Source organism: Mesoplodon densirostris, chromosome 4 (genome assembly GCF_025265405.1).
Source record: "Mesoplodon densirostris isolate mMesDen1 chromosome 4, mMesDen1 primary haplotype, whole genome shotgun sequence".
Classification (NCBI taxonomy): Eukaryota; Metazoa; Chordata; class Mammalia; order Artiodactyla; family Ziphiidae; genus Mesoplodon; species Mesoplodon densirostris.
This window is the reverse complement of record NC_082664.1, coordinates 117,912,490-117,930,396: the sequence shown is the minus strand read 5'-3', so window position 1 is coordinate 117,930,396 and position 17,907 is coordinate 117,912,490. Positions and strand designations below refer to the sequence as shown.

The following is a 17,907-nucleotide window of genomic DNA, read 5'->3' as shown; positions in this document are numbered from 1 at the left end:
GGCTACTCTTCTTTGCGTTGTGTGGGCCTCTCACTGCGGTGGCTTCTCTTGTTGCGGAGCACAGGCTCTAGGCATGTGGGCTTCAGTAGCTGTGGCACTCGGGCTCAGTAGTTGCGGCTCTTGGGCTCTAGAGCGCAGGCTCAGTAGTTGTGGTGCACGGGCTTAGTTGCTCCGTGGCATGTGGGATCTTCCCGGACCACGGCTCGAACCCACGTCCCCTGCATTGGTAGGTGGGCTCTCAACCCCTGTGCCACCAGGGAAGCCCTTTGTCTTTAATTTTTGCCAATATGATTACTATGTGTCTCACTGTGTTTCTCCTTGGGTTTATCCTGTATGGGACTCTGTGCTTCCTGGACTTGGGTGGCTATTTTCTTTCCCATGTTAGGGAAGTTTTCGACTATAATCTTTTCAAATATTTTCTCTGGTCCTTTCGCTCTCTCTTCTCCTTCTGGAATCCATATAATGTGAATGTTGTTGTGTTTAATGTTGTCCCGGAGGTGTCTTAGGGTGTCTTTATTTCTTTTCATTCTTTTTTCTTTATTCTGTTCCGCAGAAGTGAATTCCACCATTCTGTCTTCCAGGCCACTTATCTGTTCTTCTGCCTCAGATATTCTGCTATTGATTCCTTCCACTGTATTTTTCATTTCCGTTATTGTATTGTTCATCTCTGTTACTTCTTTAATTCTTCTAGGTCTTTGTTAAACATTTCTTGCATCTTCTTGATCTTTGCCTCCATTGTTTTTCCGAGGTCCTGGATCATTTTCACTATTGTTATTCTGAATTCTTTTCTGGAAGGTTGCCTATCTCCATTTCATTTAGTTGTTTTTCTGGGGTTTTATCTTGTTCCTTCATCTGGTATATAACCCTCTGCCTTTTCATCTTGTTTGTCTTTCTGTGTGTGTGGTTTTTGTTCCACAGGCTGTAGGATTGTTGTTCTTCTTGCTTCTGCTGTCTGCCCTCTCTTCACAAAGATTCTTTAGTATAGGCTTCATTCATTAGTAAATAAGTGTTTAATTAATGCCTATTCAATGCTAGGCGCTGTTCTGTATTCTGAGGCTATAGCAATAACAAAACCAGGTGAGAAATGGGGTGGAGTCAAGATGGAAGCATGGGAGGACGCAGAGTTCACGTCTCCCCACAACTAGGGCACCTGTTGGACGTTGGTGGGGGACCTCGATGCCCAAGGAAACGGGAGGAACCCCCAAGAAACTGGCTAGGATGTGGGGGGGAATGAGGGGGGGGAGGAGAAGTTGAGGCTTGACAGTACCAGGGCCCCTGAGGGGTGGCTGGGAGAGGAGAGGGGTTCCCTCGCCTGCATGGACCCTCAGGGGCTCGAAGATCAGTGGGTAGCGCGCCTAGCATTTGCCCTGCCCGGTCAGGTCCCAGGAAGCCTGCTGGGCTCCCAGACCAGGTCTTCTGGTCTCTAAGGCGCCATCCAGGCTGCGTGGACCCTAGGGGCGTAGGAGGGAGGTGAGGGGAGAAGAGAGAGGCGGTTGGGGAGGATCCCTCCAGGATCACAGGTTCAGGGGAGGTGTGGTGGGTGTTTCCCCCACTCACTTGGGCCCTGGGAAGCCTGCTGGGATCTGGGCCTGGTGCTCTGCCCTCCGAGGCCCCCTCCGGCTGTGGGGGTTCTAGGGGCATAGGAGGGAGGGAGGAGGGAGGAAGGGGAGGAGAGGCAGACTGGGAGGGGACCCACGGGACTGGGGTGTCAGGGTAAGTGCCGCGGGCATATTCCCTGCCCACTCAGCTTGGGAAGCCTGTTGGGCTTCTGGGTCTGGTCCCCTGCCTTCTGGGGCCCCCTCTGGCTATGTGGGTCCTAGCGGCATAAGATGGGGTGTGGGGAGAAGAAGAGAGGCCAGTGGGGAGGGACCCTCCAGGATTGGAGGATCGGAGTAGAACACGTCTAGAATTTCCCCTGCCCACTCATGCCCAGGGAGCCAGCTGGGGTCCTGGAAGTGGTCCTCTGTCCTCCAAGGCCAGAAACACTCCTGAGCCCCTCCTGCTGCGTTGAGCCTAAGCCCCCCTGCCCCCGGTGCCTTTTCCAGCCCTGTGAGTCTGAAGCATAGGCCCTGCCCACTGCCTAAACCCTGCCCCTGCCTAAGCCCCGCCCCCAACAGCTAAGGCCTTTTCTGGCTTTTTTTTTCCCTCCTCTTTTTTGCTGCTTTTCCGGTGTACCTTCTGGTTGTTGTTTCATCTATATTTTTATTTTTAAATTTTTCTAGCATATCTGTTAGTTTTCTAATCTTATTATATTTTTTACTCTTTGTTATTGTTCTCTTTTTTTTCTTTTTCTTTTTTGCTGCCCCACGCAGCTTGCGGGATCTTGGTTCATGAACTGGGGGTTGAGCCTGAGCTCCTGCAGTGGGAGCCCTGAGTCCAAACCACTGGAGTAACAGAGAACCAGAGAACCTCAGACCCCAAGGAATATTCATTGGAGTGAGGTCTTCGGAGGTCCTCATCTTGGCACCAAGACTCAGATCTACACAACAGCCTACAGACTCCAGTGCTGGAAGCCTCAGGCCAAACAATCAGTAAGACAGGAAGACAGTTCCACGCAGTGAAAAAAAAAAAAAAGAGACGGCAAAAAAATATGTTACAGATGAAGGAGCAAGGTAAAAACCTACAAGACCAAATAAATGAAGAGGAAATTGGCAACCTACTGAAAAAGAATTCAGAGTAATGATAGTAAAGATAATCCAGAATCTCGGAAATAGAATGGAGGCACGGATTGAGAAAATACAAGAAATGTTTAACAAAGATGTAGAAAAAATAAAGAAGAAACAGTGATGGACAACACTATAGCTAAAATGAAAAATACACTAGAAGCAATCAATAATAGAATAACTGGGGCAGAAGAATGAATAAGTGAGCTGGAAGACAGAATGGTGCAAATAATTGCCGAGGAGCAGAATAAAGAAAAAAGAATGAAGAGAATTGAAGAAAATCTCAGAGACCTCTGGGACAACACTAAATGCACCAACATTCAAGTTATAGGGGTCCCAGAATAAAAAAAGAAAAAGAAATGCTCTGAGAAAATATTTGAAGAGATTATTGTGGAAAAGTTACCTAAAATGGGAAAGGAAATAATCACCTAAGTCCAGAAAGCACAGAGAGTCCCATACATGATAAACCCTAGTAGAAACCCACCGAGATGCATATTAATTAAACTAACAAAAATTAAGTTCAAAGGAAAAATATTAAAAGCAGCAAGGGAAAAACAAAATATAACATACAAAGGAATCCCCATAAGGTTAACAGCTGATTTTTCAGGAGAAACTCTGCAGGCCAGAAGGGAGTGGCAGATCTACTTAAAGTGATGAAAGAGAAAAGCCTACAACCAAGATTACATAGCAAGGATCTCATTCAGCTTTGATGGAGAAATCTAAAACCTTATAGACAAGCAAAAGCTAAGAGAATTCAGCACCACCAAACCAGCTTTACAACACATGCTAAAAGAACTTCTCTAGGCGGGAAACACAAGAGAAGAAAAAAGACCCACAAAGACAAACCTAAAACAATTAAGAAAATGGTAATAGGAACATATGTATCGATAATAACCTTGAATGTAAATGGATTAAATGCTCCAAACAAAAGACACAGACTGGCTGAGTGGATACAAAAACAAGGCCCATATATATGCTGTGTACAGGAGACCCACTTCAGACCTAGGGACACATACAGACTGAGGTGAAGGGATGGAAAAAGATATTCCATTCAAATGGAAATCAAAAGAAAGCTGGAGTAGCAATACTCGTATCAGATAAAATAGACCTTAAAATAAAGGCTGTTACAAGAGATAAGGAAGGACACTACATAATAATCAAGGGATCAATCCAAGAAAAAGATATAACAATTATAAATATGCACCCAACATAGGAGCATCTCAATACATAAGAAATGCTAATAGCCATAGAAGGGGAATTAGACAGTAACAATAATGGTAGGGTACTTTAACACCTCACTTACACCAATGGACATATCATCCAAACAGAAAATAAATAAGGAAACACAAATTTTAAATGACACAGTAGACCGCATAGATTTAATTGATATTTATAGGACATTCTACCTGAAAGTGGCAGAATACACGTGCTTCTCAAGTGCATACAGAACATTCTACAGGATAGATCACATTTTGGGTCACAAATCAAGCCTCAGAAAATTTGAGAAAATTGAAATTGTATCAAGCATCTCTTCTGACTACAATATGAGATTAGGAATCAATTACAGGAAAAAGAAGTGTAAAATACACAAATACATGGAGGCTAAACAGTGCACTACTAAATAACCAAGAGATCATTGAAGAAATCAAAGAGGAATTCAAAAAATACCTAGAAACAAATGACAATGAGAACACGATGACCCAAAACCTATGGGATGCAGCAAAAGCAGTTCTAAGAGGGAAGTATATAGCAATACAGTCCTACCTCAAGAAACAAGAAAAATCTCAAATAAACAACCTAATATTACATCTTAAGCAATTAGAGAAAGAAGAACAAAGAAAACGTAAAGTCAGTAGGAGGAAAGAAATCATAAAGATCAGAACAGAAATAAATGAAGTAGAAACAAAGAAAACAGTAGCAAAGATCAGTATAACTAAAAGTTGGTTCTTTGAGAAGATAAACAAAATTGATAAAACTTTAGCAAGACTCATCAAGAAAAAAAGGGAAAGGACTCAAATCAATAAAATTAGAAATGAAAAAGGAGAAATCACAACTGACACTGCAGAAATATAAAGGATTAGAAGAGACTACTACAAACAACTATATGCCAATAAAATGGACAAGCACAAAGAAATGGACAAATTCTTGGAAAGGTACAATTTTCCAAGACTGAACCGGGAAGAATTAGAAAATATAGACAGACCTATCACAAGTTATGAAATAGAAATTGTAATTGAAAGTCTTCCAATAAACAAAAGCCCAGGTCCAGATGGCTTCACAGGCAAATTCTATTAAACATTTAGAGAATAGCTAACACCAAGCCTCAAACTTTTCCAAAAAACAGCAGAGGGAGCAACACTCCCAAAATTCATTTTATGAGGCCACCATCACCCTGATACCAACACCAGGCGAAGATGTCACAAAAAAATAAAATTACAGACCAATATCACTGATGAACATAGATGCAGAAATCCTCAACAAAATACTAGCAAACAGAATCCAATAGCATGTCAAAAGGATCATACACCATGATCAAGTGGGATTTATCCCAGGGATGCAAGGATTCTTCAGTATATGCAAATCAATCAGTGTGATACACCATATTAACAAATTAAGGAATAAAAACCACATGATCATCTCAATAGATGCAGAAAAAGCTGACAAAATTCAACACCCATTTATCATAAAAACACTCCAGAAAATGGACATAGAACCTACCTCAACATAATAAAGGCCATGACAAAACCACAGCAAACATCATTCTCAATGGTGAAAAGCTGAAAGCGTTTCCACTGAGATCAGGAACAAGACATGGATGTCCACTCGCCCCTCTTATTCAACATAGTTTGGAAGTCCTAGCCACAGCAATCAGAGAAGAAAAATAAAAGGAATACAAATTGGAAAAGAAGAAGTAAAGCTGTCACTGTTTGCAGATGACATGATACTATACATAGAAAATTCTAAAGTTGCCACCAGAAAACTGCTAGAGTTGATTAATGAATTTGGTAAGGTTGCAGGATACAAAATTAATGCACAGAAATCTCTTGCATTCCTATACACTAATAACAAAAAATCAGAAAGATAAATTAAGGAAACAATTCCATTTACCATCGCAACAAAAAGAGTAAAATACCTAGGAATAAATCTACCTAAGGAGGCAAAAGACTTGTACTCAAAAAACTTTAAAACACTGATGAAAGAAATCAAAATTGACATAAAAAGGGGGAGAAATATACCAATTTCTTAGATTGGAAGAATCAATATTGTGAAAATGACTATACTACCCAAAGCAATCTGCATGTTCAGTGCAATCCCTATCAAACTACCAATGGCATTCTTCACAGAATTAGAACAAAAATTTTTACAATTTGTATGGAAGCACAGAAGACCCCGAATAGCCAAAGCAATCTTGAGAAAGAAAAATAGAGCTGGTGGAATCAGGCTCCCTAACTTCAAATTATACTATGGACCTACAGTAATCAAGACAGTATGGTACTGGCTCAAAAACAGAAATATAGGGCTTCCCTGGTGGCGCAGCGGTTGAGAGTCTGCCTGCCAATGCAGGGGTCACAGGTTCATGCCCCGGTCCGGGAAGATCCCATATGCCACGGAGCGGCTGGGCCCGTGAGCCATGGCCGTTGAGCCTGCAAGTCCAAAGCCTGTGCTCCGCAACGGGAGAGGTCACAACAGTGAGAGGCCCGCATACTGTAAAAAAAAAAAAAAAAACAAACCCAGAAATATAGATCAATGGTACAAGAAAGCCCAGAGATAAACTCCCGCACATATGGTCACCTAATTTATGACAAAGGAGGCAAGAACATACAATGGAGAAAAGACAGCCTCTTCCATAACTGGTGCTGGGATAACTGGACAGCTATATGTAAAAGAATGAAATTAGGGGCCTCCCTGGTGGCGCAGTGGTTAAGAGTCCGCCTGCTGATGCAGGGGATACGGGTTCGTGCCCCGGTCTGGGAGGATCCCATATGCAGCGGAGCGGCTGGGCCCGTGAGCCATGGCCGCTGGGCCTGCGCATCTGGAGCCTGTGCTCCGCAACGGGAGAGGCCACAACAGTGAGAGGCCCACATACCGCAAAAAAAAAAAAAAAAAAAAAAAGAATGAAATTAGAACACTACCTAACACCATACACAAAAATAAGCTCAAAATGGATTAAAGACCTAAATGTAAGACCGGACACTGTAAAACTCTTAGAGGAAAACATTGGAAGAACACTCTTTGACATAAATCACAGCAAGACCTTTTCTGAACCACCGCCTAGAGTAATGGAAATAAAAACAGAAATAAACAAATGGGACCTAATGAAACTTCAAAGCTTTTGCACAGCAAAGGAAACCATAAACAAGACGAAAAGACAGCCCTCAGAATGGGAGAAAATATTTGCAAATGAATCAATGGACAAAGGATTAATCTCCAAAATATATAGACAGCTCATGCAGCTCAATATTAAAGAAACAAACAACCCAATCCAAAAATGGGCAGAAGACCTAAACAGACATTTCTCCAAAGAAGACATACAGATGGCCAAGAGGCACATGAAAAGATGATCAACATCACTAATTATTAGAGAAATGCAAATCAAAACTACAGTGAGGTATCACATCACACTGTTCAGAATGGCCATTATCAAAAAATCTGCAAACAGTAAATGCTGGAGAGGGTGTGGAGGAAAGGGAACCCTCTTGCACTGTTGGTAGGAATGTAAATTGATACAGGCATGATGGAGAACAGTATGGAGGTTCCTTAAAAAACTAAAAATAGAGCTACCATACGACCCAGCAATCCCACTGTGGGACATATACCCTGAGAAAACCATAATTCAGTCGGACACATGTACCCCAATATTCATTGCAGCACTATTTACATTAGCCAGGACATGGAAACAACCTAAATGTCCGTCAACAGATGAATGGATAAAGATGTGGTACATATATACAGTGGAATGTTACTCAGCCAGCCATAAAAAGGAACGAAATTGGGTCATTTTTGGAGCTGTGGATGGACCTTGAGTCTGTCATATAGAGTGAAATAAGCCAGAAAGAGAAAAACAAATACTATATGTTAACGCATATTTGTGGAATCTAGAAAAATGGTACAGATGAACCTATTTGCAGCACAGGAATAGAGATGTAGACGTAGATAACGGACATGTGGACACAGGGAGGGGAAGGGGAGGGTAGGACAAATTGGGAGATTAGGTTTGACATAAGTACACTACCATACATAAAATAGATCTAGTGCGAACCTGCTGTATAACACAGGGAGCTCAGCTTGGTGCTCTATGATGACCTAGATGCGTGGGATGGGGGGTGGGGCGGGAGGGAGTTCTAATAGAAAAAATTTTAAAAAAAGAACATAATGGAGTTTACATTCTTGTGGGGAAAGGGAGACAGTCCACCAAGTAAGTAAATAATATAAAGTAATGAGTGCTAGAGAAGAAGTGGGATAGGGAGTGCCAGTGGCGAGAGTCAGGATAAACAGGTTGCACTTTCTAAAAGAGTGTTAGAGGGCCTCACTGAGAAAGTGACATGTGGGCAAAGATGGAGTTAATCTTGAGTGTTCCAGATGGGGACTTTAAAGTGTAAAGCCCTGAGGCAGTAGTGTGTCTGGCATGTTGGGGAACTTAAGGAGGCCGGTGTGGTTGAAGTGGAATGAACACCAGAGAAGAGAGGAGTAGGAGGTATGGTCAGAGACTTATGGGGAGTTAGAAGGTTTAGGGTGTGGTAGGCCACTGTGAGGACTTTGATTTTTACTCTGAGTGAGATGTAGAGGCATTGGAGAAGTTGTGAACAGAGGTAGTATATTTTAAAAAATATAACATTTTTACTGGGATATAATCCATGTACACTATAACTCACCCATTTAAAAAGTGGTTCTTAGTATATTCACAGAGTTGTACAACTGTCACCATATTGAATTTTAGAACATTTTCATCATCCCAAAAAGAAACCCTGTACTCATTAGCAGTAACTCATCATTCTCCAACTCTCTAGCCCTAGGCAAGCAGTAATCTGTTTTTCTGACTCTCTTGATTTGCCCATTTTGGACATTACATATAAGTGGAATTATGTAATATGTGGTCTTTTATGACTGGCTTCTTTCACTTAGCATCTTGTTTTCAAGATTCCTTTATGTTGTAGCATGTACAAGTACTTTATTCTATTTTATGGCCGACTAAGATTTCATTGTATGGATATAGTACCTTTTATTTATCCAACAGTTTTTGGACATTTGGGTTGTTTCTACTTTTTGGCTATTAGGAATAATGTTGCTGTGAATACTTGTCTGTAAGTTATTGTGTGAACATATGTTTTCATTTGAAGTGCTGCATTTTAAAAGGAGCAGATTCACTTGATGAAGATAAATGACCTAGGCTGTCATTCCAGAAGATTGGGTTCCAACTGTTGCTTGCTTTTCTTTGTTCAGTAGCTTTTGTTACGGGGTTAAGCTATTTTTTCTCACAATTTCTCTGTCCTCTTGTTTTTTATCTAGTTTCCTAGCTTTGGATTTCTTTGAATAAAGGGTTGACCAACATTAACTAGGTTCCCTGAAAAGTAGGATCTGTTGTATGTAGAGAATTAGATGTTCTGTGATTGAGATATTATGATAAAATCTCAGTTTTTGGAAGTTCATAAGGAGAGGTTACATAGTGTTTTGTATACTGAGTTGGGATTCATTAGTGGGTCATAAATCAATTCAGTGAAAGCAGTATTTAAAAAATGAAATAGAGGGGCCTTCCCTGGTGGCGCAGGGGTTGAGAGTCCGTCTGCCGATGCAGGGGACACGGGTTCGTGCCCTGGTCCGGGAGGATCCCACATGCCGCGGAGCGGCTGGGCCTGTGCGTCCGGAGCCTGTGCTCCACAACGGGAGAGGCCACAGTAGTGAGAGGCCCCCCTACCGCAAAATAAATAAATAAATAAATAAATAATAAATAAATAAAAAATGAAATAGAATAGAATAGGAAATAATCAGAGTGCATCTCTCACAATAAGGATAAACATTACTTCATGAAACTTTGTTTCAGTTAATCATGTGTGTATGAACTGAGTCATGATATAAAGTGTGTGTGTGTTTAGTAAAAAAAAAAGCTTGAAGCCTCTGGATTGGAATATCATAGGCTGTTTATGTAATTAATACTCTTTCTCTTCCATTTAATTTTTTTTGGAGAGCATTGAGATATTGTTCAGCATAGAGTGTTTAAAACATGCTATAGTATATCTAAACGGAATATAAAGGGGTGATGTTTTTGTTGTTTAATGTAATGAGAAACTTGCGGGGATGAGATTTTTATCTTTTATGAATAAATATGATTTTATGACAATGTTATGACTAAGAGTATGTACTATATATTTTTTATTATAGGAGTCACACCCCATGGGTTTGTGTGGTAAATGAACTTCTTGACATAGAAGGGAATTAAAAAATGATGGTAAGTGATCAAGCTACCTTAAGCATTAACCTTAGTTTTTTAAACCTCCTTCTACCTCCCTTCCTTCCTTCTGTTTTTAATTCATTCTCTTTTTTGATGTAATATTTGTTACCTTCAAGACACTCTATGGAACACATTTGTTATAAAGCACAGCAATAAAGTAACTGACTGTGAATGTACTGTTCAACTTGAGAGCCATAGACTCTCACTCCTAACATTTGTATGACCTAGGGCAAGAATAGAAATGGAAGTCAACTTTTTTTTTTTTAACAATATGTCTTAATCTTAAAAAGTTATAAATCAGTTTATGTCAGCAGCCTGACTTACTTTCCTACCCAGGGCCCAGCCAGCTCTTAAAGGAGCAGTATACTCCCTGGGGTTGACAGGGTGGAAGTTGGGCCAGGGTGGTCTCCGAATCTTAGATGGGGACTGATGTGGTGAAAGTCCCCAGAGAGTCTGGGCATATGGGTTCTCCTTCCCCATATTCTACTTTTCTAACTCAAGATTTAAGGCAGTTCTAAGTATCTTAAACTATCCCACTCAAACCCAGGAGGAGGAGGGAAAGCAGATTCTGGGGGAATCCAGGCTGCCTAGACACCTCCTTGGGAGATTGGGGGTGGCCATTGTTAAGTAAAATTAGATGTTTTTACCTTGGTTTCTCAGCACAGAGGCTGTGCGTTGCCTCCTTCCTTCTCTTCATTGTCTTCTCTTAGGATGGGGAGGTCTCAGTTCAGTTTGTGAATCTCTCTCTCTTGATTCCTGTACCCTCAATTAGTTACTTACTATCTTTGGGTTTTGATATTTTTATGTTTTGGTGTTTGATAGGTGTAATCTCCTAAAGTGTAGGGCTCAGGGCAGGAGCCTCCTCTTTTGGGTGTAGAGGCAGGACTGTTTCTACCTATATTCTCCTTTCCTATCTCATCCTGCCCCATTCCACACTCCAGTTTCTTTTATATCTTAAAGACATAAAAAAAGCTCTGAGTTTTAAATTTTTTAAATCTGTCATTTGGGATTGTTTTCTTTCTGCCTTTAACATTCTGAGAAATTCTTATAGTGAGGGCCTTTTAAATCCTAATAAGCTCTGTTTTTGTTTGTCTAAGGTATCTTTTTTTTCCTAACCTAATTTTGAAAGATGGTCTGCTGAGTATAGAAGTCTAGATTGACTAATTTTTCTCTCAGTATGCTGAAAAACTTATTCCACTGTTTTCAACCTCTTTTTGATTTTTGATATTTCTTTTTCTTTTTGATTTTACTTTGTTTTAATATTATATGCAATGTTTACATGGTTCAAAATTCCTGTTAAACAGTATTCATTTAGAGAAGTATGACTTTTCTTCTTCCTCTTCTTCCCTTTGTGGGCAATCTTTTCCATGTTTTAAATTGTGGTAAAATACACAAAATTTGCCATCTCACTCATTTTTTAAAATTTATTTATTTATTTTGGCTGCGTTGGGTCTTCGTTGCTGCTCGTGGGCTTTCTCTAGTTGCGGCGAGCAGGGGCTACTCTGCGTTGTGGTGCGCAGGCTTCTCATTGTGGTGGCTTCTCTTGTTGCAGAGCACAGTCTCTAGGCACATGGGCTTCAGTAGTTGTGGCATGTGGGCTTCAGTAGTTGTGGCTTGCAGGCTCTAGAGCACAGGCTCAGTAGTTGTGGTGCATGGGCTTAGTTGCTCTGCGGCATGTAGGATCTTCCTGGCCCAGAGCTCGCACCCGTGTCCCCTGCATTGGCAGGCGATTCTTAACCACTGTGCCACCAGGGAAGCCCCTCGACCATTTTTAAGTGTTCAGTTCAGTGGTATTAAGTACATTCATATAGTTGTGCAACCATCACCACTGTCCATCTTCAGAACTCTTTTCATCTTGCAAAACTGAAACTCTATACCTATTAAACAATAACTCCCTATTTCTTTCCTCCCCCAGCCCCTGGCAGCCACCATTTTACTTTCTCTCTCTATGATTATGACTACTCTAGGTACCTCATATAAGTGGAATCATACAGTATTTGTCTTTTTGTGACTAGTTTATTTCACTTAGCATACTATCCTAAGGTAGTAGCATATGTCAGAATTTACTTTTTAAGACTGAATAATATTCCATTTTATGTATATACTACATTCTGCTTATCCATTCATTTGTCTACGGACAGCGTTGCTCCCACATTTTAACTATTGTGAAAATGCTGCTGTGAACATGGATGTATAAATATTTCTTTGAGACCCTAGTTTTAATTCTTTTTGCTATATACCGAGAGTAGAATTCCTGGATCATATCAGATTTTTTGAGGAACCTCCATACTGTTTTCCACAGCAGCTATACCATTTTACATTCCAACCAGTAGTGAGCAAGGGTTCCAGTTTGTTCACATCCTTGTTATTTTTTGTTTTTTTGGTAGTAGCTATCCTAATGGGTCTCATGGGTAATCATTTTGACTAGTTTTTGGTTTATCCTTTATTGCTTATATTTTCAAAAAGAAGAAAAAATATATAAATAAGTATGTTTATAATGTATATATATTTATCATTCTCTTCCTCAAATCCAAAGATTTCATATTCTAATACTTTTTTCCCCCACTTAGCAATATATCCTAGATCATTAGAGATCTTCATTCCTTATTACAGCTGCATAGTATTTCCTTTTGATCTGTGTTGTTTTTAAACTGCTTAATGGGAAAGATATAGTAAAGTACTGCTTATTGTGACTTTGAAGAATGTGGCCAAAACCCTGAACGTAAATGAAATATGCCTATGATCATCCATAACAGATAATTCACACACTGAAAACATATTCACTGTACTTGTAGAATTCTTGAGTTTCTTATTCAGAAACATAATAGTACATTTCCCAGAATTCTCACAAATAAGAATTGACAGCTGATAGCTTGATAGAGAAGACAAAATAATTAAGAATTAAGTTTTTGTTTTCTGCAAAATCATTAGTAAGTGAAGAGCCCAAAAAGTCTAAAAACACTTTGACCTGGGTCCATTTATTTTAAGACAGTCATCCGCTGCCCTTCTATAGCACCTGAAGGCTATATATTACAATATCATACAAAAGTTGGTGTTTGTAGTGATAACCTGAAACTTTCAAGAAAAGAGGAAGTTGCTTCAGTAGCCTCTGTTTCAGAAGTCAGGGAACTGTGATTCAGAGATTTTCATCCAAAATGGTAAAATCAAAAAGAATTTGTGCTTAGCAGGGCAGAACTTTAGTTGTGGATTTATGTTGAACACCTTATTTCCCAATGATGTTGTTCATTTATTCATGATATATTTATTTTGTCAATTATTTATTGATGATTTCTTTTTTTTTAACATCTTTATTGGAGTATAATTGCTTTACAGGGGTGTGTTAGTTTCTGCTTTATAACAAAGTGAATCAGTTATACATACGCATATGTCCCCATATTTCTTCTCTCTTGTGTCTCCTTCCCTCCCACCCTCCCTATCCCACTCCTCTAGGTGGTCACAAAGCACCAAGCTGATCTCCCTGTGCTATGTGGCTGCTTCCCACTAGCTGTCTATGATGATTTCTTTATCATTCCAATTATTCATCATTCATGATGTATTTATGTGCTGGGCACTGTGCTAGCACACACTAGCTAGAGTGATGAACAAAATCCCATCCTCCAGAACTTACAGTCTAATGGGGAGCATAGATGGTAAACACATAATTATATAATTTAAAATTTAATTGTGAGATGTGCTACAAAGGTGTACAAGTTGATTCGAGTATATAAAAGGGGTCCTGGCCAAGTCTGGGAGTTGAAGATACCTCATTCTGAGAAAGTACCATTAAGTTGGGACTTGAAAGATCATTAGGCCTTGGCTGGGCTAAGAGGAACACTGTCTTAGTTAGGATGCTTTCAGTAGCAAGTAGAGATAAGACTTGATCTATTGGCTCAACAGTTTCACCAAGGATTTGATTGCTTTTCTTCCCTTGGTTCTGCCTTCTGTTTTGTTGCCATAATCTTAAGGTTTTCTCCCTTTAAGGCCCCCAGTTGGTTAGCGATAGTTTTCAGAACTTTGTATTTCCTCATGTATGGCCAGTAGGAAAATGAATCTTTTCTCCAATATTTCAGGAGAAGATCTGAAGTCCACTGTGTATTGATTACCTTACGTTACATGCTTACACCAGAATCACTTGTTATGCCTGGAGGAGTGGAATATGCTGATTGGCTTAGGCAAGGTCATGGGTTGCTTGGACTTAGGGATGAAGTCTACTTCTCTAGAACCACATGAGACCCCAACAAAATTGAACTATTAGGAAAGATGTAGGGAGTGAATACTGGGGAGGAAGCCAATAAATGTACATTGTAGAGTGGCAGAACATTCTAAATAGCAGAGAGAATTCTATATAAATGCCTTGAATTAGGAGGGAGCTCGGTAGCTATAGGGAACTGAATAGAAGTCAGTAGGGTTGGAGCATGACAGACAAGAAGAGTAATGGAGGGACTTCCCTGGTGGCACAGTGGTTAAGAATCCACCACAACTACTGAGCCTGCACTGGAGAGCCTGTGAGCCACAGCTGCTGAGCCCGTGCTCCACAACTACTGAAGTCCGCGTGCCATAGGGCCCATGTTCCACAACTACTGAGCACCGTGTGCTGCAACTACTGAAGCCCACGCACCTAGAGTCCATGCTGTGCAACAAGTCAATGAGAAGCCTGTGCATCTCAACAAAGAGCAACCCCCGCTTGCCACAAGTAGAGAAAGCCCATGCGCAGCAACAAAGACCCGATGCAGCCAAAAATAAAATTAAAAAAATAAATAAATGAAATAAAATTTCTGAGACTCAATTTAGCAAAAAAAAAAAATAGAAGAGAAAAGAGTAATGGAAGATGAGGCTAGAGAGATAAATAGAGGCTGGAAATGCCAGATTTCCAAAGTGGTTGTACCAGTTTAGCTTCCTGTCAGCACTGTAAGCAGTTGCCCCAACTCCTCACCACCATACAGTATAGTCATTTATTTAAAAAAAAATTTATTATTTCCAGTGCCTGCTTTTGAGTACCTTTTTGTATGGTAATTGGTTATTTATGTATCTTTTGTGAAGTGCCTACTCAAGTTTCATTTTCCTGTTGGGTTGTCTTTCTTTTTCTAATTGATTTAAGGAGTTCTCTATCCTGGGTACAAGACCTTTGTTTCTTTTATGCATATATCTTCTTTGTGGCTTGCTTTTTCATTCTTTTAATGTTGTCTTTTTAGTAGAAGCTGTTCTTAATTTCAGTGAAGTTCAGGTTATTAGTTTTTTCCTTTATGATTAGATTAGTGCTTTTTTGTGTCCCGATTAAGACTTTTTTCTTTACCTGAAGTTCATGAAAATATCATCCTTTATTATCATTATTTTTAGCACCTTTTATTTTGCTATAATTTCAAATTTAAGAAAGGTTGCAAGAAGAGTACAAGGAATTCTCATATATTCTTTCACTAACTTTACCAATTGCTAATTTTGTTTCTTTTCTCATATTCTCTCTTTCTCTTTTTCTATATGTATGTGTGTGTATATAAAACATACAGATGTGTATAAATGTATATATACACAATATGTGTATCTAAAATTACACATAAGGAGTTCCCTGGTGGTCCAGTGGTTAGGACTCTGCACTTCCACTGCAGGGGCCCTAGGATCGATCCCTGGTTGGGGAAGTAGGATCCCACATGCTATGCGGCATGGCCAGAAAAAAAAGATCACGTAAACATACAAACACATATACATATATACCTATAGACATGTACATGTATTTGCACACACATATATTTGCACAAACATATAGTGTATGCATGTTATGTACATAAATATATTACTCTTCCATGAACCATTTGAAAATATTTGGATCTCGAGGAGACAGCAGTGAGTGGTCCTGAAGAGAGATCCTAGTTCCCTGCTCAGAAAGTGAACCTGGGTAGCCTGGGTGAAAACCAGGAATCCTAGTCACTTGACCACCAGGGGCTAGAGGCAAGAAGCAAAGTTGCCCTGGCTCTTGCCCCTCACTGAAAAATAAATTTCTCAAGGAGGCAAAAACTGTAAAAACTGGTACAAAGTTTATTATTAGAGACACAGCACAAGTGGGAGAGCACACAGAGAAACAGTTTATTTATTTAAGACAGAAGCAAAGCAGAGATGCACACCTGAAGAGAAAGGGTGTGGGTGTCCTCCCTAATGAGGAGGAGTGCACCAGAGAGGTGATTCAAATCACTTACATAGGGCACTTCTTCTGGGTCTTTGTTTACCTTTGGCCAATTATCTCATTTCTTTCCCACAGGGGACCTGTCCTAGGGCCCACCCTGAAATGTGTGTGCATCTTTTTGCCAAGATGGATTCCAGTGTAGAGGCCTCTGGGGAGGTTGACACCACCTGTTATGGGGTGGCGCCCCCTCCCCTTTTGACCCCAGAGGAGCCTTTCTGCATACGTGTAGTTGGAGAGGTCTCCTAGTCCTCAAAAATGAGAAATATGTGGTCTCTTTATCTTTTATCCAAGCAAGACTCAGCTCCTCCTTGCTCCTGCCATTATCTTTCTCTTGGAGTATCTGTCCACAGGGGACAGATTCCAGCTGCTCAGCCTGGGGCCCATGTATCTCCTGCCTCAATTTGAAGCTAGCATACTCCTTTATCCTTAAATATTCAGTGTATGTTTCCTAAGAACAAGGACATTCTCTTACATGACCACAATTCAATTATCAAAATCTAGAAATTTAACATTCATATAATACTATTATATAAGCCACAATGTAGTCAAAGTTTGTCATTATCTCAATAATATCTCTTATAGCTATTTTTTTTCTTGATCCATTTACTTATCATGTCTCTTTGGTCTCCTTTAACCTGGAATAATTCCTCAGACTTTCTTTGCCTCTTTTGACTTTGCCATTTTCGAAGAGTACAGGACAGTTATTTTGAAGAATGTCACTCGATTCGGGTCATGTTTCCTTATTATTAGAGTCAGATTTTGTATTTTTGGCAGAATATCACATGAATGATGATATATCCTTGTCAGTATATCACATCATGAAGCATATGATGTCAGTTCGTCCTGCTATTGGTCATGTTGACTCTGATCACTTGGTTAATATAGGGTATTGTCAGGTTCTGCTATTTAAAGTTTGCTTTCTCTTTTGAAATTAATTTGTCAAGAGATACTTTGATGCTATGTAAATACCCTGCAACTCATCAAACTGTCACCCATTAGTTTTAGCATCCACTGATGATAATAAATATTAAAGTAGATAATAAATATTTGCTTTCTTCCCAATTATCTGTGTGCCTGTCTGTCTTTCAGGCTTCCTGGATTTTTTTACTGTTATAATCTATTACTACCATTTATTTTGATGGTCAGATTGTCCCTGATTTAGCTGGTGGAAGCTCCTTCAAACTGGCTCTTGTGTCTTTTCTTTTTTTTTTTTTTTTTTTTTGCGGTATGCGGGCCTCTCACTGTTGTGGCCTCCCCCGTTGCGGAGCACAGGCTCCGGACGCGCAGGCTCCGGACGCGCAGGCTCAGCGGCCATGGCTCACAGGCCCAGCCGCTCCGCGGCATATGGGATCCTCCCAGACCAGGGCACGAACCCGTATCCCCTGCATCGGCAGGCGGACTCTCAACCACTTGCGCCACCAGGGAGGCCCTCTTGTGTCTTTTCATATGCTCCTATTATTCTTTGAGTCCTTCTATACTTTCTAGTGTAACAAGCTGTTCCAGGTTCACCTTATATTTTCCCTCTCATTCTTTTTCTCACCTTATTACATGGGCTAGGAACTTCAGTACAATGATTAATGGAAGTGGTGATGGTAGGCATCCTTGTCTCTTTCAAGATTTTA

The 17,907-nt window shown here is 40.2% G+C and overlaps 1 protein-coding gene and 1 non-coding gene across 11 annotated transcripts in view; both read left to right on the top strand.

The window, feature by feature from the left end:
* Window positions 1-17,907, top strand: part of SCAPER (S-phase cyclin A associated protein in the ER) — a 498,644-nt gene that overhangs the window by 32,953 nt on the left and 447,784 nt on the right. For all 10 annotated transcript variants that reach the window (XM_060096948.1, XM_060096953.1, XM_060096954.1 and 7 more), the window contains exon 2: window positions 10,041-10,107. In XM_060096948.1, the coding sequence (XP_059952931.1) occupies window positions 10,102-10,107 (6 nt within the window). In that variant the 5' untranslated portion in view covers window positions 10,041-10,101. The remainder of the gene's footprint in view (window positions 1-10,040; window positions 10,108-17,907) is intronic.
* TRNAG-UCC (transfer RNA glycine (anticodon UCC)) lies at window positions 15,671-15,743 on the top strand. The gene has a single exon. It is a non-coding gene; the product is annotated as a tRNA-Gly (tRNA).